The sequence below is a fragment of the Equus quagga genome, chromosome 1 (assembly GCF_021613505.1).
Source record: "Equus quagga isolate Etosha38 chromosome 1, UCLA_HA_Equagga_1.0, whole genome shotgun sequence".
Lineage (NCBI taxonomy): Eukaryota > Metazoa > Chordata > Mammalia > Perissodactyla > Equidae > Equus > Equus quagga.
The window spans coordinates 183,333,185-183,357,995 of NC_060267.1; the positions used below are offsets into that span (position 1 = coordinate 183,333,185).

Consider the following 24,811-nt stretch of genomic DNA (forward strand, 5'->3'; position numbering starts at 1 on the left):
TGTGAACGTGCTTAATGCCTCTGGACTGCACACTTAAAAATGACAAAAACGGTCAATTTTATTTTATGTATATTCTACCACACACAAAGGCTATGGGGACTTGAAGGAAGTCAATGATGACAACTTTCTCAAAAAGGAAAGTAATAGGGGCAGATCAGTCAGAGGAGAATTTTTTAAAATAGAGGAACCTTGAGCATGTTCGCCAGCCTGGAAAGGATCGTTACAGAACCAGAGACATACGTCCACAACCCAGGTGAAAGGGACACAAGTATCAAGCTAGCACATTAAGATCATGCCCAACATTGAGCACCACCCTTCAGATAGTGAGCCTGGGTCTTTGGGAAGCAGAAGGACCTAGTGTTTTATACTAATAGTCAATACAATAACATTTAACATTTCCCAAAACACATAGAGTCTAAGCAATATTAATCACATCGGTAACTTTTTCTTCAAGGATTTTCCTACAAGTGTCTCACTAAAGAATTCAAATAAAATTTTATGTTGAGAATACTCTGGTGGTTCTTTTGTTTGTTTTGTTTTTTTGTGTGGAGGCAGCCTTCTTGGTATTGTTTGTTCATTTACTTTTACTTCCTGCAAATTCGCAGTAAGTATGGGTTTGAGTGAAATGGAAAATGCTTCCATTTTTAATCATCCCTAATTACTCTTTATTGCCCCTTTGAAAATATGCTTCAATAAAAAGCAGACTGTGATACCCTGAGAACACGATAGTTTCTAAACTCCAGAAAGTGGTTCTTGCAATGTGTGGAGGTTTGCATAACTGCTAAGTGATTCTTGCAATCCACACCTTTCCTCTTCCCCAACCAGCAGGGGAGGGTGGGAGGGACTGCCACGTACAAATTGCAGCTGCTAATTTGCTTCTGTTAACCGGTAGCCTGGGAGAAGTATATATATATATATAACCATATATATAAGTGTGTATACGTATATATATGAGTATTTCCTTTTATTTGGCATTGACAATAATATTTGCTTTGATCAACTGCTTTCATGTCCTTTTTCAACCATTGTCCCTACTGTTTTGTAAATATTTTCAATTAGTGCTCCAACATGTTAGAAACTTAACTGGTAAATGTTCAGCATTGCAGGATCTGCACCTGTTTTTATTCTTGCGGCTGAAGTTGAGAGAGGCCATATCTCGTGGATAAGCGACAGTTTCGGTTTTGCAATGCTTTATCTGTATGTAGCAGGCAACTCTTCATGAGAAAGGAAGTTCAAGACTTGTAGGTAAAAAACCACTACCCAGATTCCAGGAAAATGCCCGTTTACTGAAGTTTTTTTTTTTCTTTTTACAAGATGTCTGCAATCGGATTAGTATTTAGATCATACTCCAAAGACTTTAAATTAATTAGCCTTATGAAAGTCAGTTTATCCCTCATGTGTCAGCTTGACAGTCTTCTTCTGCGTAGATCAGTGTTTTCTGTTTTTCTCTGATTATCATTTAGCCACACAGGAGGTGTCTCCTTCTGTAAATGAACATTTCTTAATCAAGTATAGATTTCTATAACTTAACTTTTCTAAAATTGCTTACACGTATAAATATATGTGTACATTAATTATAGATGCACATACACAAATTATAGCCTATTATCATGACTCCAAGGCTAAGCTTCGTGAATAATTTTCTGCTCTCCACGGACCGTATAAAGCATAGTGACTCTGGTGTTTCACAGCTTCCTCTTTTGCTACACTGTCCTCTTGCAGAGGGAAAAAAATGTGACCAGAGAAGAGAAGAGAGCTCTTGGAGTTGCCGTTAGTTTAGCTCAACTATTTATGCAGCTTCACAAGCAACTATAAATAAGACAGAGAGGTAAGAAGAAAGACTTACTTGCTACTTTTCATTTTATTATTTGGATTGCTGTTTATACAACAACGGTTTAAATGCTGGTGGAGTACAAAGTAGGTTAGATAAAGCTGACACCTCTCTCAAGCAGTAGTCAATACTTTAAACGAAAAAGTTTACTAAATTCAGAAAGTTTCAACTTCACATGCAACTTTTAAGAAAGCCGGAAAATTTTAAGGTTCTTATTGATCTTAAATTATTTTAACCACAAAGTAAAACGTTTTCTTTTTTCATAATTTTATACACAATTTAGTGCTAAAAGAATTTTTGTATAATAAACTTTGAGAATTTTTTTCTTCCCCTAGCCTCAGTAAATTCTTAACATTTCTAAATTCTTCCACATATATCAGTCTTTAATGTCGCATATTATTAGTTGGACATTTTCCAAGAAAAAGATATTCTTGTATTTATTTTTATCCACTGAAAATATGTTGTATTATTTAAAATGTGACATTTCAGTTATTTTTCATATCATCACATCATGATAATATTTAAATACTTTAGAAAAAGCAATTTGTAGTGTAGATGGTATGCTTTAAAAATCTAAACATAAGTGAATCTAATTACGGAAATTCGTGTTTGTCTTAAGACTAATTTGCGGTTATGACGCTTAAAAATGGAGTGAGAACTACAACAAAGTAAGACCGTTTGGATTCAAATCGGAGATCCAACTAAGTTGAAACTGATCTCATTAGGAAATTCTAAAGTAATCTAAATCCAGCAGAAATTTGTTTTTGTTTGTGCCAATCTAGAGTAATGTTTATATATATTAACTATTTAATACAATTGTATTCATTATACAGCGATTTTTAAATCATCCTTTTAAAAGCAGTTGGTTTTTATATATGTTGGTAAAAACACGACAGAGTTCAATACATCTTAAAAAGAAAAATGCAGTAAGTGAACAAGTCCGGTTGTATATATGGACGTTTGGGTAACTTGCTACTAGCCCTTCTATAACTTACTCATTTGAGAAGGCGGCACACATCACGCGTTTGCTGTGTGGGACTCGTAAGGAAATATCCCAAGAAATATATATACTATGTATGTTCAAATAATAAATTTAAAACTTACTTACCTTGGTTCGCTTTTTTAAATTAGAGTAATCAATCGCATGGCTCCCCCAACAAGAAAGTATGTATTGTTCCATCAATTAACAGATTTAATTTTTATCAATTTTGGTAAATGGTGTTGTCATACTGGTTCTATTACATTACTTGGAAGATGGTCTTTTAAAACTATTTTTATGCAAGCTTCTGTGACGAGAGTAGCTATCTTTTGATTATAGAGAGAAGAAAAACACATTGTTAGTGTTATAAATTTAGGAAATGAACTGTTGACTCAAGTTCAACATCCTTAACTAGGTCAAAATTTTTAAATTAAGTTTGGAGTTGTGAGAAATCCATTAAAATTGTGCATCTTCAGCTTTATGTGTCACACGATAATTAAACAAAACTATTTCCATTACAACTTGATTATGTTGTTTGTTGTTTTAATGCCCCTGTCTTTAAAAAGAAAATGATGGAAGTCTTTTTAAATGTCCAGAATTTCAAGTATGAGATATTTTGATATCATAAACTATTAAGTGCTGTGGGTGTGTTAGACATAATGTGGTATTATGCTGAATAACTGATAAGACCAAGAGAAAACATAGCCCAAGGAAATTACAATCTAAATTGATCAGTCCTGTAATTCAGAATGGCAAACAAAGGCCAGAGAAGCAGAGGGAATGCTATCTTGCTGACAAGACAGATGTGTTGATGTTGTTGTTGCTGAGAATTACTAAAATCTCTGAGCGAACAAACTGGTTCTAGATTATGGAAAATAATTTTAGGATTTGTTCTGTCTTTGAGAAAATTATATCTACAGAAAAAAATTAGTGCTTATCTGACTGAGTTTCCGTGAGACACACAGATCGTTGAAGAGAATATTCTTGTCATCATTAGAACAGCAGGACACATTGCCCATGCTTTTTATTTCACATGCTGTCATAAGAAAAAGCATTTAGAGCCTGCCCCCAAATCCACGTTTTTTAAGTAAAATTAGACATCATGTTGTAATAATTTATTGCTGGAAAAGATAAATTTTGACTTTTGAAATATAGACATATATTTTATTATGTTTCATTAAGATTACGTTCATGTGACACACTACCTAAGACATAAATTTTCATCGAGTCTAATAAAAGTTGAAAGTGGATGACTGCTGCATTGCATTGTGAAACTTTATACCGGTCTTACTGAGACGCGGCTGGCTCTGTGACGTGTGGGTGATCCAGCTGGGGGTCTGCCGGCTGTTGATATCCAGGGCTGATCCAGCTGATCTCTCAGGTTAGTGGGTGTCTCCCTCTCCTCTGTCACGGGACGAACTTCCCAAAGCAGCCCACCTGTGGAAGAGAATTATAGAGAGAGTGCTCATCCCACCCTGGCAAATACATCACCTTTCAAATAATAATTTTACTTAGAGACAATGATGCTATTTGTTTTTGACACAAATGACTGGACTTCCAAAAGAACTTTGAAACATTGACACCTTTGTTGGTTTGTTTTGTTTTCTCTTCTTTGAGACATTTTCCCATTTCCAAAAATAAAGACAAGAAAGTTTGTTGCCTGAAAGAAAGATCATGGTTTCGGGGCAGACTAAGAGGAATGGCATGTTTTGAATTCAGAAACAAAAATCCTCTAAGTCTAGTAAATGTGCATCTTCCAGCCTTTTAAAAGCAAATGTGTATCTAACTACATCTGTTGACCTTTTATTTATTTTTAATGGATGTGACTTCTAACTAAGTGCCACATATAGCATGTTCATATTTATTATATTAATAAAAAGATGTGCTAAAGAAGTGGGGAAATTATTGCATTCACAAAAGTATGCACTGTGGCCATGCATGTGCTCTGTGGGATAGAATGTGTATCTCATTTCCCCACAAGAAATCACTTCTGCATATACAAAGAATAAGGCAAGTCCTTTTACACTTCTGAATATTTCCATTAAAAAAGATACATTAAATGCAGTTTAATTTACACAGATGCATTGTAAAAAATAAGAACAGTTTCCTAATTTTTTAAATCCTTAAAATGCAAATTATTTGTTGTTTGATAATTATTGTTGTATTTCCAACACATACCTGACATTGATATTTTTTATTATTTTACGTGAACTAAAATTAGGCACTTAGATTTGATGTTTTCCAAATTCCTTCCAGCTTTGTTTTTTTGATTATTCTATGCATGTATAGAACACAGGTTTTAATTTTTCAGTATTATTGAGGAAAATACTAAATTTGTATTTTTAAATCCAAATGTAAAGAAAAATGGCTTTAAAACCATTCCTTAATACTGGAACCATGGAAAGTAGTGTTTCTCCATGAACTAGTATGAAATGTCACAGGTCCTTATTATTCTACTTTACAGATATTTCATGAAAAGCTTTTAATTTTTTGTGTAGGTAGTGGTTATCACATTCTCAAAATTCTTCTTACTTTGCAAACAATGTAAGTAGTAATATGATCTTGAAAAACATCACGTTTGTTCTGATTCTCAAAAAATAAAAATTAGTAGAATTTTTAAATATACCATAGTTCCATTTATTTTCACTTTTCACAAGAAAAAATTTAAGCAGATGCTTTTATTCTTTTCCTGTGCTGGTGAGCAGATCTGAATCAGAGGAGAGGCAGAAATATTCTCGATGCAAGTTGGCTGCTTTCTGAGTAAAATAAGATCACAATGGCAATGCTCACTAGAAGCGTTGGTTATACTTCATTTACTTTTTAAATTTTTTAATTTAGAAATAATTCCAAGCTCAAAAAAGTTGTAGAAATGTAATGAACTCCCAGATTTGCCTAGTCTTAATGTTCTACGCCATCTGCTTTGTGATTTGCCCTCAATCTTTCTCTGTCTCTCCATGGTTGTTTTTTCTGAACCACTTGAGGGTAAGTTACGAACCACATGGCCCTTTTCTTCAGTGTGTAATTACTAAAAATAGAGGTAGTCTCTTATGTAACAGTTACATGCAATTATCTGCTTCATAAATTTACATAGATACAATACTGTTATCTCATATTTGTCCATATTCCAATTTTGCTACTTAGTTAATAATACCCTTTCTAATATTTTTCCCTTTAGTAAAGGATCCAGTCTAGGGTCAAGTATCACATTTAGTTCCAATGTCTCTTTAGCCTCCCTTAATCTGGAACATTTCTGCATGATTTCTTTGTCTTTTATGAAATGGAAAATTTTAAAGAACACAGTTTATCCACCAACTCTTTTTTCTTTTTAACAGAGCGTTCCTCATTTTGTATTTGTGTGCCATTTCCTTGTGATTAGATTGTGGTTATGCATTGTCTGCTAGAACACTGCAGAGGTGATGTTGCTCCTCTCACGCTATCGCATCTGGGGGCAAACGGTGCTCATCAGTCCTAAATTGGTGATGTTAATTTTGGTTGCCTAGTGAAGGTGTTGCCTGATTTCTCCATTTTATAATAATGGCTCCTCGTGAAAAATTTCCCCTTGGGTTTAGTATTAATTGATGTTCTAACCTGGTGCAATCTTTACTATAATGGTTACTAATTGATGATTTTCCAGTTTCAGCTCTCCCTGCATATTTGTGTCAGTCTTTTGCATCCTACTGTAAGCAGAAGAACTCCTTGCTCTCCCATTTATTTAATTATTACTTTATGTACCTATCTATTACTGGTATGAACCCCTGAATTCCTGTCTTTTCATGGTTTATAATTTGTTACTGCCTTAATTACTTTGGTGCTCAAATTGTCCACATTTGGCAATGGAGCCCCTTCATTCATTCTGGCTTCTACGTCTTTGTGGCACGCCCACACCATATTAGTGAGCACTTTCTTACTTTCCGGCATAAAAAGATGTTCTAGGCTGATTTGGTACCTAGCCTGTCCTACCCCGGGAATCATTCATTTCTCATGTCTTTTAAAGGTGGGGAATGGTCTCAGAGGCTAAGATCTGGTGTTAGGCACACTCACTGCCACTGGAGTATTTTTGCTTCTTGACTCTTTCAGCGGGAATATATCACTGCATCTACACATATAGAGAGACAAACATACAAATATGCCTACACAAATGCATATGCATGCATACATAAAAACATCTATATACATACACATATATTTTGGACATCATGAGTTCATCTGATACCTCCAACTCCAATCCATCTCCACAGGGTTCTTTCTTGCCCTCCCCTGTTCCATATTTGCGTTCTCCTTCTTCCATAGTGTGAGCCCTGGGTCCTAACAACAGCAACATGCTTACTCATTTGCTCAATTCTATAATACATCTAAAATAATTTCTGAATTGCTTCACCCAAACCATTACAATAAACAAATCTACTGAAAAAGAGTGCAGGGTTTGTGTGCACTTCTTCCCCCACACCCCCATAGCCCACCAAATACTCTGTAAGGTACTTGGATGAATTCTCCCTTCTTCCGTCCTTCCTTCCTTTCTTCTTCTCACCCACTTCCGTCATCTCTCCTTCTTCTCTCTTTCCATTCAAAGGTATCATAGCATTCATTTCAAGTACAATTAAGTTCATTTGTTTCAGTTTGTTTCCAGCTTTAGGATTTTTTCCCTTTGCATTCCTATTGGTTTAATTTTATTTTTTGAATTGATTTACTTTTAATCTTTTTTTTCCCTCTAAGCCATGAAGATCAAGGGCTACTTGCCCCAGCCATTTGTATTTAAAATCCTATTACATCCTAATTCAAACATGATGATACAATTCAGAAATACTTGTTTGAGTTATTGGTTCAACTTCTACCTTTGTTTCTGTTCTATTCAATCTACATTAAGTCATTTATCCTCTTGGGTATTCCAAAAAGTGACAATTTCAGGGAAGAAAGTAGATATCTGTGGCACTTGGTCAATCTTATGAATTTATTATTCCAGAGGGTTTTCTTTTTAAGTTAAATGTGCATACATTATCACATTTACAGAAAAATAATTAGATAAAAAAGAAGCAACCATGAATTTGTAGTCCATCAGCACTGGGAGAAAGTCTCACCCTTTTATATAAATGATTCTAGAATGTTCTTGCCTCAGCATATCCCCATATTCTAGTCTAGTACTCAGAATTATGAATAATTTTAATATTTGTGGTAGCAAGAGAAAGTGGATCGGTGTCAAAAGATTCATTTTCAGTTTCCATTCTGTCGCTTTCTGAGTGTGGGTTTTGGATAAGTTATTTCTTTTCTCTCTCCAGATATCTAGTCCCATAAACTTTACATTTAAAAAAAAATCTGTACCTCCTTAACTTAATGTCAACTTCCGGAGTCATATCTCAAAGTGATCATTAAACCTCTTCACCCAGATGTCAACAGGCATTTCAAACTCAACATGTCCAGAATAAAACTCCTCAATGCCTGCACTTCTCTGCTCCATCCCCAATCTTCTCTGGTCAGTACATGGCGCCATCTTACACCCAGTTACCTAGGTCAAAAGCATCACTGATTTCTTTTTTTCCCTCACCCACATCCTACTTATCAGCAATTCTGTCAATATATTTTTCCAAAATATATCCCAACTCTGACCGGGCTCACCCCTCCACCATCTTGAGCACAGTGTGAGACACTGTCATCTCTGTTCTAGACATCTCTGTTCTGATTGTAGCCTCCTGAGAAATTTTTCTTTTTCCACTCTTGCAGCCTTGCCAACATGATATTTTAAAATATAAATCAGATCATGTGACTCCCTGCTCAAAATTCTTCAATGATTTCCCATTTTCATTGGAACAAAACCCAAGCTCCTCACAGTAGCTCATATTGTTGGCCTCCGCCTGCACCTCCTCTCTCCTGTCCAACGTCTCATCCCTGCGTTCTCCACGCTCTGGCTCCACTCCTCCTCTTGCCCCTAGGGTATCCTAACCACATTCCTGACTCAGGGACTTTGCACAGGCTCTTCCCTCTCTTTTCCTGGCATGTTCTTCCCACACATGTCACTGTGACACAATCCTTCTTTACTCAGATCTCCACTCAAATGTTCCTCCAAAAGGATGCCTTCTGTGACCAACCATGTATTTTATGGAGTGCCCGTATCCCATCACTCTTTCTCCTTTTACCCCATTTTAATTTTCGTGACAGCACTTAATACTACATAAAGTTTTCATCTCTATTTCTCTATTCAATTATTGATTGTCTGTTCCTCCTACTAGAACGTAAGTTCCATGAGGACAGGGATTGGGTCTATTTTGTTCATGCTCCATCCTCGGAATCTAGAACAGTGCTTCGAATGTAGTAGGTACTCAAAAGATGATTAAGCAAAAGCCCTCAACATTTCTGAGCCTCGTGTACAAATAAAACAGGCATCATAGAAAATAACAGCTGCCCCCCAAGGTCATCTGGAGGGCCTGGCTGTGGTAGGGTTCTAAACTGCCATGCAATTGTCAGGTGGGGACACTTCTGTTAACGTTGAGTGGGAGGAACTGAAACAAGAAAATGGTCCCTGGAGACAACGAATAGACCAAGAAGTTCTCTTTCCTTCTGTGTTGGCTCTTCTCCTTGCAGCTAGCAAGAGCTGACTTCACGGAGGCTGCCGCCAACCTCGTAGAATCCTGAGGGGCAAGCACTCGCACTGTTTGCCTCACCCTTCGCCCCCTCTGCCCTGCACTCGCCACCCAGAAAAACGCTCTTCTTTGCCATTTAGGGTTCATGGCTTTCCTCAAGCCAGATGGAAGAGCAATCTCCTTCCAGAATCCTTTCCTGATGAACCATCTGCCTGTGCTGGCTTCATATAGTTCACATACTGTTTTGTAATTATTTCCTGGTTCTATTTTTGGTCTTGAAGCGGATTATAAAGCTATTCTAGGAAAACTGCGGGTTCTTTTGTTCACCCAAAATGTCAAGTTTAAGGTTATAAACATATGACTTGATTCTTGAGATGATTAGGCCCTAAATGATGATGGTAGCTTTATTATTACATTTTTAATATCTTTCAGTACCACTGTACTTTAGTACCATTGCATTTTTTAGTGTCATTTTTTAAATATCATTGTATGTCAGATACTTCACATGATTAACTATTTTACCAACCCCGTGAAATAAGTCTTATTGTTCCCATTTTACAGATTTCAGGGAAAAAAAAAGTAGGTTTGGAGAGAGAGGTAGCTTGATAATGGTCATAGAACTGATGCTGGATCTCTATCATGTTACTAAACTGCCTCTACTCCTTATTTATTGGGAAGCAAGGTAGGCAAAGCCATTGTTTGGATACAGTTGGAAATTTATAGATTATATGGTACAGCCCCTGACTCAGAAATCTTACAACCTAGCAGGGGAAATATTAAAAGAAGTGGATTTTCAGCCACAATATAAAAAGTATAAAGGGTCACCTGAGACATCAAAATAATGGAGAGTTACACTGCTGGGTGCAGTAATGGCACAAGGCTCCTTAGAGGAAACAACTTTAAAGCTGAACTATCGAAGTTTTCATTAGGTGGAAACGAGTTGGGATAATAAATTTTTGGAGCATTTTGGAGAACTGGAAAAACATTTTAACATTACATAACTGTAATATCGAGCCACTTTTTTTCTATTCTATGGTCCTACCATTGGAGGTATTCTGTGACCTTGACTTTGCGGTTCTTCTCAGGAAGTGGGTTATGTGAAGAGAGGATTTTATTCTTGTGAGAAGCCTCTGTTTCCATTTTGAAGTGCATTTATTCATGTATTCATATATCAAGCATTGTGCATTGAGCACTGTTGTAGGTGCTGGGGAAACAGTGATGGGTAAGACTAGGTTTCTACCCTCGGAGTTGAACCTCAGTCTAGCGGGGAGAGACAAAGAGTAAACCAGTAAACAAGTACACTTTTAAAAAGGAGAAGGGATGCTGCTTTACTGGCCGGCCTCCTGAGGTGGCCTCCCTGAAATGGCGATATGCTAGTGGCCATATTGACCATTACTCTGGGAAGAGGGGCCCAGGAAGAGTGATGGGCAAGAGCAGAGGCAGGAGTGAGCCCAGTATGTCTGAGATGCAGAAAGGGGGAGCCCAGGTCTCAGACAGCGGTGGGAGGCGGAGCTCAGGAGCTTGGCTGATGGAGGGCCCAAGTCACCCAGGTTGTTGGCCATGGAAAGGAGTTGTGCATTGTGAGCAAATATTTGCGAGGACATGCACATGCATGGACTGGGGAGAGGAGGTGCAGTGAATGGCCCAGTCATTATCTGTGTCTAACACAAGCCAGGAAAAACTGTTTGAAGAGAAGCAGGAATTGCCACATAGATCAAAAGCTTTCTTAGGAGATAAGTTATTATCTTTAGATAAATTTCAGATAAACTGAGTTTACTTTCGGAGATTAACTACATTCTCTTGCCTTTTCATTTCCATAATAGTTGTGGGTTTGATGAAAGTGAAAAGGGCTCAGATATTATTTAAACTTGTCAATTTAAGATTTTTCACCGAAATTGCTGTAGAATGATTGACGCTATTCATGGCCATTGAAGATAGGTACACAGATGTCTGGTAATGGGGTCCTCAGGCACCCCCGTTTTCCGCGTGGATATGAAGCAGAAAAGACTAAAGAAGGGGCCGTGCTCTATCTCCAGAAACAACAGATGTTCCCTTGTATTTTCTTGCCAAATCCCAGTGCCAGTGATGATAGGGACCCTCACAGCATCAGCCTGTTCCTCTGATGGTAGCAGTAATTTACTCTGCATTTTTGACAACAATTATAAATTTTTATTTTTACCATCTCAAGAGATCTAAGTGACCCAGTCATTACCTTTTAAATCCCAGAGTTAGTTGCACACAACTTTTGGGGGGGGAGTTGGGAGGTTGAGTGTAATTTGAGAAGGAAATATAAGTAGCTTACTGAAAAGGACATCTTCCTTTTGTTGTTGTTGGGTAAACGGACTCAAGATCTTTTAGTTAGGGACCACAAGAACAGATGTCCTCCCTCTATACTTAAGAAGCTAATGACAACTAGTATGGCTTCTTCTATTGCTGGTTTGGGTCAAGAACTAACAATGAAGATATACTAGTGGCCTCGAACTGAATGTGTGCTAGGAGGATACAGTGGGTGGGGCGGAGAGAAACACAATCAGGATTTCTTCAAGGCAGGCAGTCATGATACCATAGGAGCCAGAAGCTAACTTTTGAGTGCTCCTGACAACACTCAAATGGAAAACCATTATGCTACTGGTATTGGGAAGTGTGGATCGGTCCAGATGACTTGTGTGCTATGTGACCAATGCAGTCCCTCCTATCACATAAATATGTGAGTATGATGACTCACCGTATTATCGGATTATTGCAAAGTGTAAGATGGTGTGCCATTTCCAAGTGCATGTGTGTGAGAGAACAGATGCGTGAATATCTGCAATGAGTGAACATAAGAGAACACTCCAGAAACGTGAAGCTGCTCTCTGACCTGCTGTTTTCCATCGGTGGGCACATTAACCAAGAAGCAGATCTACTGAGCGTGTGCAGTAGCAGATTTTCTTCACTAAGAGAAGCACACACTTTCTGACGTGAACTGGGTTCAGAAGAAGAGCGTAGAAAGCCCATGTGGGCTTGGGGCATGACTCTATTTACTGGACTTGGGCTGGCGCTGGCCCTCCAGAACTGGATGCTGAAGATGCCTCCTTCAGAGCCAAGGAGTCTCTCCTCCTGCCTTATTTGGCTGTGTTCCTCTGGTTGGTAGCCCATCAGGTTGGAAAAGAATCTCTTTCAGATGAGTAAACGTTCCCCGTTCTGTTCTCTGGGTGATGTCGTCATTCCTGTGGCCCAAGTGTTTGTTACTAAATAGTACTTAGCAACACATAATCATTACTTTCTCCTCTTGGAGTCCAAGCATGTTTGTTCTGATGGAGTTGAGAACACTTTTCAGGGAGGTAGGAGTAAAAGCTAAGAAGAGGGAAGCTATGTCTGCGAGGCATTGAGTTGTGTTACTTAAAAAAAGCAAGGAGACGACTAAATTTTATCCTGTGGCAACTGCTTTGACTGGGTAAAAAAAAAAAAAAAAGAAAAAAGAAAAAATTCACATATGGCTCCAGAGGAGATGGTTTCCATGCAACTGTGCATCACATACCCTCTTTAAAGTGGTAGATGACGGGCTTGGCTGGGCTTGTCCCTCCCCGTGTCTTTCCTTGTAAAGAGGGCGGGGAAAGTTGCACATAAGAAAGCTGTGCTGGCCCATTAAGAGCGATGTTTCTAAAGGGCCTGTTTATCATTCCAGGGAACACTTGGGATTCCCTTTTAATTACATCCTACCTGTCTGTTCAAAAAACTGTAGGAGGTTCTGTCTTTTACCTTGTGAAAAGTAGCTGTACATTTCTCATAGTTGTAATTTGATTTTGATCCTCATATTTTGAAGAGACCTGAAGTTTAACATGAGCTTATTTAAAAAATATTCCAGATTTTTAAGCGCATAATTATCCATTTTAAATAATAACAACAGCCGTACTTTATCAAAGGCCTGAGCTAGGTTAGGTTCATTCTCACATAGTCCTTCATCATTGCGATTCTATGAGGTAGATATTTTAAATTCCCAGGAAAGTGAGACATGGAGAGATTGTCCAGAAGCTTCTGCCTAAGAACGGACTCCAAAGACTGTCTTCATTTCACAGGGGCCAAGGCCATGGGCAGAGCAACAGCCTCTGAAATAACACTCCCTCATTCTTCTCAAAAGTGTGGTGCACACTCAGGGCGCTGCTCCAAGTTGGTGTGGGAGGAGGGAACGCCCTGTTGCCGAGAACAGACACAACCTGGGCAGGAAAGCCAGGCGGCAGCAGCCGTGACTCTTGCCCGTGGAAACTGGAGCATGTGTCCTCTGTGGCCTGTGTATACCTGCTGCCAATAGCCCCACAGTAGACAGTGTTTTCCCTTTAGTCACCCAGCACTTTAGTCACAGAGGAAATAGGTTTACTTCAGTTGGCTCCTTCTTCCAGCACAGTGAGGAAGATATCCAAGATTGTGCCAAGAATCATCCATGCACTCCCTTTTCCAAATAATTAATTTTGGCTGCTTCATAGAAATTGGATATTTGGTGTCAAATATGCCTTTTTCTATAAGTTGAAGTCTAACCTAACAAAGTGGACACCTCCCAGGGCCCATGTAGAGTTCTCAGGATTTAGGGGCCCTGGCAAACCGTTTACAGCTTCTTCCAAGAGAGACCTACCAGAACTTTGTACGAATCAACAGATTTCAAAGTCCTCCCCAAGGGAAAACTGTGCTGGCTAAGAATGTAATTTAGACTATCTTTAGATAGAACGCCTTCCTGAGCAGAGAGGCCTGGAGTGGCCAGCCTCTTTTATATAGTTAGCTTTTTCTTTACTTAAGTGTAAAGACTAAATGACAGGTGGGAAAGTGCTTTTCAGGAACGTGGGAGTCGTGCAGCTGCAGCAGGAAGAGACTGTGCAGGAGTAAGCATGTGGGTAGGAGTTACAGACTACCGCCCCTCTGCTTGTCTCGAATAATGCGCATAAACATCTTTACAATGGCACCTGAACAGAATCAATAAACTCCTATTAAAGCCACTTGATACATTATTTAAAATAAGCACATATTATCTTTTTATATCCAGGAAGAGGAAAAAAAAAATCTTACATCCAGGAACAAAGATAAAAAAGAGCCTTTAACTTTCACAAAACAGAAGATAATACAATTGGATTTTCGTATATTAATTCAAAAGCTGACAAGCTATACTCTCCGAAAGTACAAGAGAGAAGCTGGCTTTGTCTCTAGATGTCACAGTCGTACAAGATTAAACCCAGGAAATGAATGAAAGTAAATAGCAAAGAATAGAGCACGGGTGGATTAGGAACGATCAGTCACAGAGCTCTTCACTCTCTGCCTCTGGGGCTGTGTGCTGGACATGCGGCGTCTTACAGAAATAAACTCACCCATTCACGCAGCCAGTAATAGAATCCTGTCTTACGAAAGAGGAGGAATTCGGGCAGTGTGGAGGTGTGCCCTGCGTACTGTGAGGGCTCCCCCGTGGCTCTAATTCCAGACACTTGAATTCTATGAAGAAAAGGGGAGATCGTAAAAATGATGATAACTGTCTATCTTTGAGTTCAGATTCACCTGCTCACACTCTCGTTCTTCTCTTTCATTACACTTTGCAAATTTGTATTATTTACTTAGCGGCTTATAATTATTTACTCTTTCATATCTATTGTTCCTGCTGGGTTGTATGTTTCAAGAGGCTTGAGACCTAGTTTCACCCATCCTATAGTCTTGGATTCTAGGAAGGGCTGGAATTATGTCAGGTGCTCAGCAACTATTTGTGGACGGGACCAAAGAGACTTAGAGTGAAAACGCAGCAGTTACTGATGAGCTGGTAAAGTTTGGACAGGGAAAAGAATGTTCAAAATTGTCTAAAAATGCGTTCATTACTGGGGAGGCCAGAAGGGGCCAGGTCCTGTCAGCAGTTACTCATTGCTAAGCCTGGGGCAGAAATGCGGGCATTCAGATCCACCCAGGTGTGGCCAGGAGGGGCATTTGGACTGATGGCACCTTCACAAAGGCCATAAATTAAGAATTCTAGGGCCGGCCCAGTGGCGCAGCCGTGAAGTGCGCACGTTCCGCTTCAGCCGCCCAGGGTTCGCCAGTTTGGATCCCAGGCACGGACATGGCACCGCTTGGCAAGCCATTGCCATGATAGGCGTCCCACATACAAAGTGGAGGAAGATGGGCACGGATGTTAGCTCAGGGCCAGTCTTCCTCAGCAAAAAGGAGGATTGGCAGCACATGTCAGCTCAGGGCTAATCTTCCTCAAAAAAAAAAAAAAAAAAATCCCCACATTACCTGCAAATGAGATTCAAATGAAAAATGCCCTATTAACTTATTGGCATTTGTGTTTTAACTATGTTACTTTGTTGAATGAATTTATAAAATATACTAAAATTTGCAGAAGAGTTTTTATCTCCAAAAAATATACTTGATATGTGTGTGTGTGTGTGTGTGTGTGTGTGTGTGTACACTATATACTATATAGTCTGATACAAATAAATCCAAAAGCACGTGCCCCAGGACACTCCATCTCTCAGAGGCCCGGATGTCATTCTCAAGGGGCACTCATGATCACAATTTCTTAGAAAGAAATGGTACAGAATTTTACGTAAATAGCAACCTAAGCATTATGAGCATATGTAGGATTATCCTCTGTGTGGGCTTGACTGTTCATCTAGTTTGTTTTTAAGACCATAGGCCAGTAATACTCACCTGGTATAAAGCGAAACATATTTTGGTTGCCTAAGAGGCAGCATTCCAACTAGGTGCATGACAAGGGGGCACCACCATCTTGGCTCCCGACAACTCATCCTGACTCCCACATCCTAGAAGCTTATGGGCATCGGTTTACCCACACTTAACTCTGTTTGAGACAGAGCTTCCTGTAGAGAATACTCTTTCTGTTGAGCCAAATAAACTTTACCTGCCAAAGGGAGAAAATGGGGCAGGTCAATGGACTGTCACTGATTCTGGATAATTTCATTTCCTAAACTCTAGCTCAGCCGTAGGAAACCTTGGCTGCACATAGCAATCATCTGAGGAACTTACAAAAAAATATTGATGCTTGGGTGCCGCTCCCAGAAATTCTGATTAAATTCATCCAGGTTGCACTCTATTGATCCAAAGTATAGCCAGAGTCAAGAACCACTGCCCTAGTTTCATCTTATTTCTAGGATGGGCTCCTAAATGCCATCTCATACGCCTCTTGTGAGGGTTCAAAGAGATAATGTGTGTAACGAGAGTCTCTAACGTGTCTGAATTCACCAGTTTTTCCTTCTTCCTTTATTTCGGGGGTCGGGGCGGGGGGTGGGGGGTGAATAGAAGGGGAAGGAAGTCAGGGTGGGGAGTCTGGGAAAGTGGAAAGGAGGGACCCTTCCCCAGAGCCCTCCTGGTTCTACCAATTAGCAGTTTATTAGGGTTAACAAGCTAGCCTTTGTCAAAGCAAACACTTGTGAAGGATTAAGCCTCATTCTCCCCTTGGTGCGAATGACTTTAATCAGATAATCTCCTATCACCTAGCTGAGGCTTTGTTATTGAAGGTCTGGGGGAGAGGGGAGTGTTGCAAGGCCAGCCTGGGATTCCCTGAGGGCAGGCTGAGGAAGCCAGCTGTCTGGGAGCCCCAGGGTCTGGGAACTAGAATCCACACTTAGTAGGATAATGGCAGCATGAAAATAAGAAAAACAAACTTTCTCCCCATGCTGCTGGGGCAATGATTTGTTAAAAGAAGCGTTCACCGTGATCTAAGTCGCTCGGCCCTTCACGACTTTTCTGTCTTTCTTTCTGCCATGAAGCACTTAATATGTGCCAGGCAATGTTACCCTTTGCCAGCTGCTTGGGAGTCAGCGAGGAGCAAGGCCGGGCCCAGCCCTACCCTCCTTGCCATCTGCTGGGCACATGGTGAGCATTCAGGGTTTGTTGGATTTAATGGAATGGTTTTATTTGCTACACTCTTTTCCAAATGTGGGTTTTTCCCCATGTCTGTCCCCACCAAATAGACTAGACTGTGAGCACCTTGAAGAGGTCTTAATAATTTCTATATCCTCAGTGCCAATCACGGCGCTTGGCACATAGTCCATAGTTGGTGTTCAGTAAATATTTGTTAGATGAATTAAAGAGCAATAGCCAGCATACTGTGGCCTACGTTAAGATATTGGAATTAATTTGTGTCTGCACTGCTGAGTTCCCACGCTGTTGGACACGGCAAAGAGGCGAAGAGAGAAAAAGGTGCATATACGAAGCTCCCGCCATTTATTAATGCGACAAAAGTTGTTCCTATTCAAAAGTCCCTTTAGGACATCTTGCGAGACATGGTCTGGAGTAATTTCAAGAAACAGAGAGGGAAGAAGGAATAAGAGGGGCCAAGAAAAGATCCAGAGAGAGAGACCTCACACAACGGAGCGAAAGGAGAGAGGGATGCGGACTATCACAGAAGCCAGAAGGAAGGAACTTCCAACATGCAGTGAGTAGACAGATACAGCAGACAGCTAGGAAGAGAAAACTCAACCTTGCTATTGGCATTTGCAAAACTTTCTTTGCATTTAGGAACAAAGAAGGCAGTGGCTATATTTTTCATCAGCTTTTACTCTACATGGACAGAGTTAACATGTAGAAATGTTTGGATTATAGTACATAAAATAGTTACACTATAAGTTACATTTATACTGTAAGACCTATTAGATACTGTAAGACCTACTGGATACTATTTTTAAAAGACTACAAGGGGATTCGGAGCTAAGCCACAACCTACAATTTTATAAGATGATAGTGTTTCACGATATTCATGTAACTATATTATATTATATTATAATATATAACTATTATATAGTATAAGCATGCCTAGGCAATATGGCCACTTTAACTTTCTGGCTACCTGTTTCATATTTATTTTTAACTTTTATTTATAAAAGGACCATTATTGTCTATTTTCTTTTCCTTAATGACAGTCCCTATGAGAAGACACGTATCTATGCCAGGTAGAGTGTTTAGAGATAAATTACACGTTAGACATATGAATTCTGGGTGTGGGACCCAGGCTGTGAGACACCACACTGTGGGGCAGGAGAATTGACCCATTACGAGCTATGAGGTTTCAGGCAAGGGTTAATCTCCAGTCTCCATTACCTCAAGTGATAAACGAGGATGATAATGAATGACATGGGGGATGTCATTTGTTGTATAAAATTATATTATGAGGTTAAGTGGGAAAAAATAAAACACAAATTTGCATAAATAGTACAACATCAACTACATAAAAAATGTGTTAAGAAAACCCCGGAAAGAAAGAAACTGTAATGTTACCAGTGACTATCTCTGGGAATTGGAATAACTGCTGATTTTTATAGGAGTACTCTATCTTCAGTAATTTTGAGTTTTCTCTACCGTGTTGACTTTAAGGACGAAATGCATCACCTCCTCACACACGTATGTCACTTCCTCAAAGGCATGGAGCTAGTTGTCTGCGGGATCCTCTTCAGCTCTGAGAAGTAAGATTCTAATGTTTACTCCATCTCACAGCTAAGGGTCTTCAACCAAACCACTTTCTTCGCCAGGCCTTCGGCGGTTGGCTGCCCCTGCCCTCCTGGCCAGGGCCCACTCTTCATGCACTTTCTGCCTTCTCTTCTGAGATGAGACCATTAGCAGCCAAGAGTGATCTCGTTATACCTGTGAAGGCAAAGCTGGATCCTGTGCCAACCCCACCTCCCCTCCCACCTCAAGTACAACCAAACGCTTCAATGGTCCCCACTGATTGCAGCTTTACATTTTGAATGTGATTAATTTGATGAAGACCTTCAGGTTAGGTGTCCTGTTGGTTTTTCTTCGCCATTGGATTTCCAGCCCTGGCGTGAGCTCAGGAAGCAAGACTCTAGCCCTGCGCTTCCCACTGCTTTGAATGGTCTTCCCCCAGATAGCCAACTTCCTAGAAGACTCTGCCTCTCTCCCACCACCTTGATCCCTGACCGTCCTGTTAAAAACACACCTCAGTCCCTCAGCCGGCTTTCTTTTACTTCATAGCACTTGTCTCCACCTGAAGTTGCCTCCTCTGTTTATCTTTTTCTTTATATTTGTTCTTTGCTTGTTTGGTGCCTGTCTCCCTGCAGCCGACTGTAAACTCCGAGGGAAGCGATCGCGCTCTGCTGTTCACTTCTGCACCGCAGTCCCTGGGACGGGACTCAGCACGATCCACGCCCCGTAAACGTTTGTGAAATGAATAGAGGCGTTGTGTGAAAAGTATTTTTGTATGGAAAGAAGGAAGGAAGGATGGAAAAATGGAAATAAGAAAAGAACAAAAAAGGAAAGAAGGAAGAAAGAACTCTACAAGGACTCTCATATGGCTAATCTTCACATTCAGCTGGAGGAACCCTTACGCCTATATTACAGCTTCTTGTTGCCCCAGTGTTTTTAAGAAAAACAGTGAAAACGAATGGCCTGAGAGAGTCAGCAGACACTGACGCGGGCTCTGCCCTGCCACAGTGCCGATGTTCTCTGGGCTAACAAGGGAGCAGGGCTGGAGGGTCTCTGATGTTCCACCCCCCATTACAATTCTGTGGTTCTAAACTTTTAATTCCGAAATGTAATTGCTTTCTATTTCCCTACTGCCAGATCCAAAATAATTATATTGAAGATTTAGATTCAACTTTTCAGTAAAATAGCTTAATTGAAGAAATGCAGAATCAAGTTAATATTTTAACTCAGCTTAAATCTTAATGAACATTTTAACACAAATTTATTGATTTTATATAACATTTTCACACTTGTATGATTTATACATTAAGTGGTATATATATTTTACATATATAAAATATATTACATAATATGCTATATACATACAATATATGATAGTATATATATATTATTTATATTTAAATACTGGGTATAACTTTTAAAACTTAATTGGTATGTGAAATATACTAAGGTCCTTGAAGGTAAACTAAATTCATTTAATTCTATCAAGTATATTTACTTATTCAGATACTTGAACAAGTTTGAATCCAGGCTAGAGAGGAGGGCGCCTCCCCTGCTGTGGAAGTTAATGGAGATACGTCTAAAGCATCTGCTTAAAGTGGATTTTCCACACAAGGAGAGTGTTTCCATCTCTTCACTGCCTTCCAGCAGCTTCTTCTCTTAACCACCTATATTTAAACATGGACTAGAGTGCAAGGGGCCCGAATGTGGATCTTGGTTTGAACACCATCTTTCAATGGATCTTTCCATCCTGGTATAATAAAGGAAGCATTCCTAAGTCAGCAATTTAAGACCTTTTCATATTTTGATTTTTAAAGAGCATACCTTCTTGGGATATTTTCATTTAGATAATTTTTTTTTTATCCAGAAGAGGAAAATTACATCTGTTAGGCAGTAAGAGCTTATTGAGCTATAAATGTAGCGTGTAGAACAATAAAGACACTCACAATTCACACACACGCTCACACGCTTTCACAGGTGCCTTAAAGAGTCCCGTTTGAGTGAAAAAGATAAATGCTATCATTTCCTTTATCTGCCTTATTGCTAAAGCAGGTAGCTGCTATTATCTCTAAAAACCATATTCCTTAAGTGTATTTCTATGGGGATTCACTGGCATAATTAAGACGGGAATGGTCTGAAATATTTCAGGGACCTGCAGAGAACATTCTTTGCTTATCTGAAAGTGGACTTTTATTTCATCTGAAACTGTTTTCCATAATTTCCCTCTCCACCCACAAATGACCTTCTTTTTATGCTTACGGATACACTCTCTGGTGAACCAGTGGACTACAGGTGCCCTTCACACGAGTCGGAGAAGCCACAATGCTCTCCTGGCACCGAGGGGATAGCACTGGCATTCTAAGGGAGGAACTGTTTACTTTTATTACTATAATGCTTTTTAAATAATTTCCACAATTTGAAATGTGATTAGAATGCCACCAGTAGTTGTAAGCTGGTGACATGATTCAATAGTTTTAACATATGATCTCATGTTTGTTACAGTGCTTCAAAATTTTAAATGTCATTATTCACATTACAATATTATCAATAATAGTAAGTTAAGCTAAACCAGTGGCAGTGAATTTTTATATGACCATTTATTTTGGCTCATTTTTATGTCCTAGGTTGACCATTGTTTCATATGTTTTCTTAGCCATCCTTTTTTCCTTTATCTAATGCAAAATAACATTTTTCCCTCTTCTTTGCGATTTATTAGGATGTTTATTCCACTGTTTCTAATACTCAAGTGTCTTTCCCGGATTTCTTTGTATTCTGTTCAGTGGAGCAGAAAATTTGTCTCAGTTTCAATTTCTCTTTTGTTACCAGAACTCGCCCCCTCCTCCAGTGTGAAAGTGGAAAAATAATTTCCCCTCTTGCACCATACACAGGTTCAAAGTCCTGTTTTTCACCATGTTGCTCCAAATAGTGAATTTTCTAACTCACAAGAGAAAAGAACTCCAAAGCTCTAACTCAGAAGTCTGCGAGGGTCTGAGAACAATTGAAAATAAATTCCTACGACCGGGATTAGACCTGAGCAGTTCGGTTCGGCTCATTGGACCCTGAGAGGGCATGGAAGCCACTAGGCACCAACCTGCTAGCAGATGCACAGGTGGCCCCGCTCAGAAGTCATGGTCCATTGTCATGGAGAAGGGGAGGCAAACTGAAGAAATTAAAAGGCAAGTAGCAAACAATCCAGTAGGTTCAGCCAGGGACTCTGGAGTCTCCCAAGGCTCCTCCCTTCCTCATTCCCCCATGAGTCATGCTTCCAGTCTGTCCACACCCATTCACCCTTCTTCTGCGGGCCTCCACCCCACACTGCCGGTCGCCCTCAGGCTGCTGCCACAGGGTCTTTCTGAATACAAGTCCAGACTCCACCGATCCCTTTGCTGTGTAAATTCGTCAAGTTCATCACACTTTTCAGAGTAAAGTTGAGACTCTGGACTAACACAGACCTACTCTCAGCTCATCTCCTGCCTGCCACTCCCTACACTTCTCCATCCCCCACCTCTCACACGCAGAGTGGCGGCCCTCCTACTTGCCACGCTCCTTTCTCCACTCCACCTGGACTCAACTCCCTTTCCAACTTGCTAATTTCTACACAGCTTTCAAGCACTCATTGAAATAACTCCTCCAGGAAGCCTTCCCTGATTTTCCTCAGGGCCCCCTTGGGCTTGCCTCCACCGTTTTAGCATTTATCCCTTAGGCAGGATTAATTGTTTTATTTGTCTCTTCCCTAGTAGAGGCATTGGCCTTAAGGGTAGGGGCTCTGTCTTATCCATTCTTGCATCTCTGGCATAGCAGGCACTCGATGCAGTCGATACAGTCGTTGAAATGAATGCTGAATTAGAAGCATGGAAGTCCCCATAGCTTGGGGTAGCTACTAATTGGCAGATAGAGAACGCCCACTCCTGTTCTCTGAGGAAGGATCAGTGTCCTTTCACTTTGCTTCAACTGTGTGTGCGCTTGGGTACTTTTTAATGATTAACACTGAGAATTGGCACCATTTAATTAATTTATGTATAAGTTCCGGAGGGGAGCAGTGCACATCGTTAGCTCAGTGTTTTGTGGATCTAGCCAAGGGTCAAGAACTCAAGTCTGTTATTAACGCCTCTGGCAGTATTTCTGTACTTTCGCACCTTTCACGATGTTTTTTCATCTTCTCTTTAAGTCGGTCCCACCCTCTTGAACACAACAAAGCTGTAGGAAGATCATCACACCATATCCAACGTTTTGTCCAATATTCTGTTCAAAACATGGAACCAATTGTTCCTAATTAGGATCATCATTGAACGAATTACCCAAATTCCTTAAATCCAAAGGAAATTCTATCCCCAAATCTTCAAAACTTTATCACATCACGTTAGTCCAGGATTCTTTCCATTCAAAGTGAAGCCAAGTTACATCTTATAACACCCGGTCTATTAGGATTTGGGGCTGTGGTTTCTTTTGCTCCGGCAATAATATGATTTATTTGCCTTGGAACATTCCAGTATTTCAGAAAATGAGATGCTGTTTTTGAAGAAGGGGCCTTGCTTTCTATAAATCATAGAATGCCGAGTTGGAAGGAAAGGAGATTTTACATGCCACGTATTATTTACAAAGTAGATGGGAAGCTGGTCTGTGTTTGTGCTTGTGTGACAATGAGTTTTACTACGGAATTTCAAAACCGTGGACACCCTGCTACTTGAGAGAGACACACACACTGGCAGTCCTGCAGGTGTTTTTCCCGCCTGTGGGCCGTCCAGGTTCAAAAACCGTGTGGCGCATTGTAAGGCGCAGTAGCCCCGTGCGATCCCGCTGCTCTCTCCCGATCTGGTCTCCCCTTCAGGCCACCCGCGCCGGCCTGCTCCCCGGGCCCCGTCCACCCGCCGCCTCCTGTCCGCCCGGCTCGCGGGCAGCAGCGGCACGCCGCAGGAGGGGCGCGCCCGTTCGCACCGTGCCTCGGGGTACAGTGCTGAACGTACGGGATGGACGATACCACCGCGCGGCGCGGGGATGCGCCCGGCCGGCGCCGGCCCCCGCTTCCTTTCGCGCCGCGCCGACCCCGAGGGGCTGCGGCCACCCCCGCGGACCCTGCGCGGCGAGGCGGCGGCGGCGGCGGGCGAGGGCGCGGGCGGGGAGCTGCGCTTTGCCGCCGGCGCCGCGCGCTCCGGGCCCGAGCGCGCCCGGCTTCCTGGGGGGCTGGGCCGGCGGGGAGGGGCCGCGCACAGCAGCGGAAACCGCCTCGGCGAGCGGAGGCCGCGCCGCGGCCGCCCAGTCCTCCCCCTGCCGCCGCACGAGTTGTGGCGCGCACCATGCTCCCGTGACCGGGCCCGACACCTTCCGATTTGAATCGCGGGCCTCCGGGGCCATGGCTCCCCCCACGCCGCGGGCGCTCGGCCGGCAGTCGGGCCGCCTCTGAACATGCGAGAGGTGAGTTTCCCGGCCCGTCCCGGCGCTGCCCGCCGCCCCGCATTGTCTGCGCCCCGCGGGCTGTCCAGCGCCGGGAGGAAGTGGGGCCGGGCCGCCGCTCGGGCGCGGGCGGGCTCGCCACGGCGCGGCCCCGGCGCGCGGCGTCGCCAACTGCAGGGAGGCGGGAGGTGGCAGCTGCAGCCTCCCCGGGCTCTGCGGACACTGAGAGCGCACAGCCAGCGTCCAGGGTGGCAGCCTGGGAGGAAGAGAGAGAAAGAGGGGGGAGATGAAAGAAACAGGTGCGTGGAAGAGTACTTACAACTTAATGACCTTTGTCGGGGGCGGATGCGAGCCCATGGGATGGGAGCCCCGGTTTCTCCCGGGAGACCCCGCGTCCCCGTCCCCGGGGCTGCCATCCAGCCCGGTTTTCGCCGGGGCCAAAGATGTGCACGCAAAGGTTAATTCTCTGCCTGCTACCCGTAAATTACGCATGACATGTTTAGCTGGGCTTCCTTATATGGAGAGTGCTGGATTTCAGTCCAGTTCGCCTTTTGCCAAGTTTACAGGGCGGAAGACGCCCTGCGTGAGACCAGAGGGCTCCTTTTTTTTTCCCCCATCGTTTTGTAGTGC

At 41.5% G+C, this 24,811-nt stretch overlaps 2 protein-coding genes across 24 annotated transcripts in view; one reads left to right on the top strand and one right to left on the bottom strand.

Moving 5' to 3' along the window:
* On the bottom strand, window positions 1-24,782 carry LOC124242261 (uncharacterized). Of its 7 annotated transcripts, none has more exons than XM_046667145.1 (7): window positions 24,501-24,782; window positions 16,040-16,250; window positions 14,716-14,836; window positions 7,024-7,108; window positions 4,093-4,247; window positions 3,079-3,136; window positions 1-1,484 (listed from the first exon to the last, which is right to left on the bottom strand). In XM_046667145.1, exons 2-7 carry the CDS (start codon window positions 16,135-16,137, stop codon window positions 1,456-1,458), a joined length of 546 nt encoding a protein of 181 aa, XP_046523101.1. In that variant the 5' UTR covers window positions 16,138-16,250; window positions 24,501-24,782; the 3' UTR covers window positions 1-1,455. The 7 variants fall into 7 exon arrangements, 4 of the variants coding, with proteins under 4 accessions (XP_046523101.1, XP_046523110.1, XP_046523093.1 ...); XM_046667154.1 differs by lacking the exon at window positions 16,040-16,250 and adding an exon at window positions 22,927-23,032; XM_046667137.1 differs by lacking the exon at window positions 16,040-16,250 and having other exon boundaries at window positions 4,102-4,247.
* MBNL1 (muscleblind like splicing regulator 1) overlaps window positions 24,049-24,811 on the top strand; it is a 169,532-nt gene continuing 168,769 nt past the window's right edge. For 4 of the 17 annotated variants that reach the window (XR_006889402.1, XR_006889403.1, XM_046667026.1 and 1 more), the window contains exon 1: window positions 24,059-24,202. Coding sequence is in view for 1 of the 17 variants with exons in the window: in XM_046667044.1 (XP_046523000.1) it covers window positions 24,194-24,202 (9 nt within the window). In the remaining 16 variants the exon portion in view is untranslated. Of the gene's footprint in view, window positions 24,203-24,300; window positions 24,481-24,811 lie in introns of those variants that run through there. The other 13 variants (XM_046666921.1, XM_046667018.1, XM_046667034.1 and 10 more) reach the window with 9 other exon arrangements.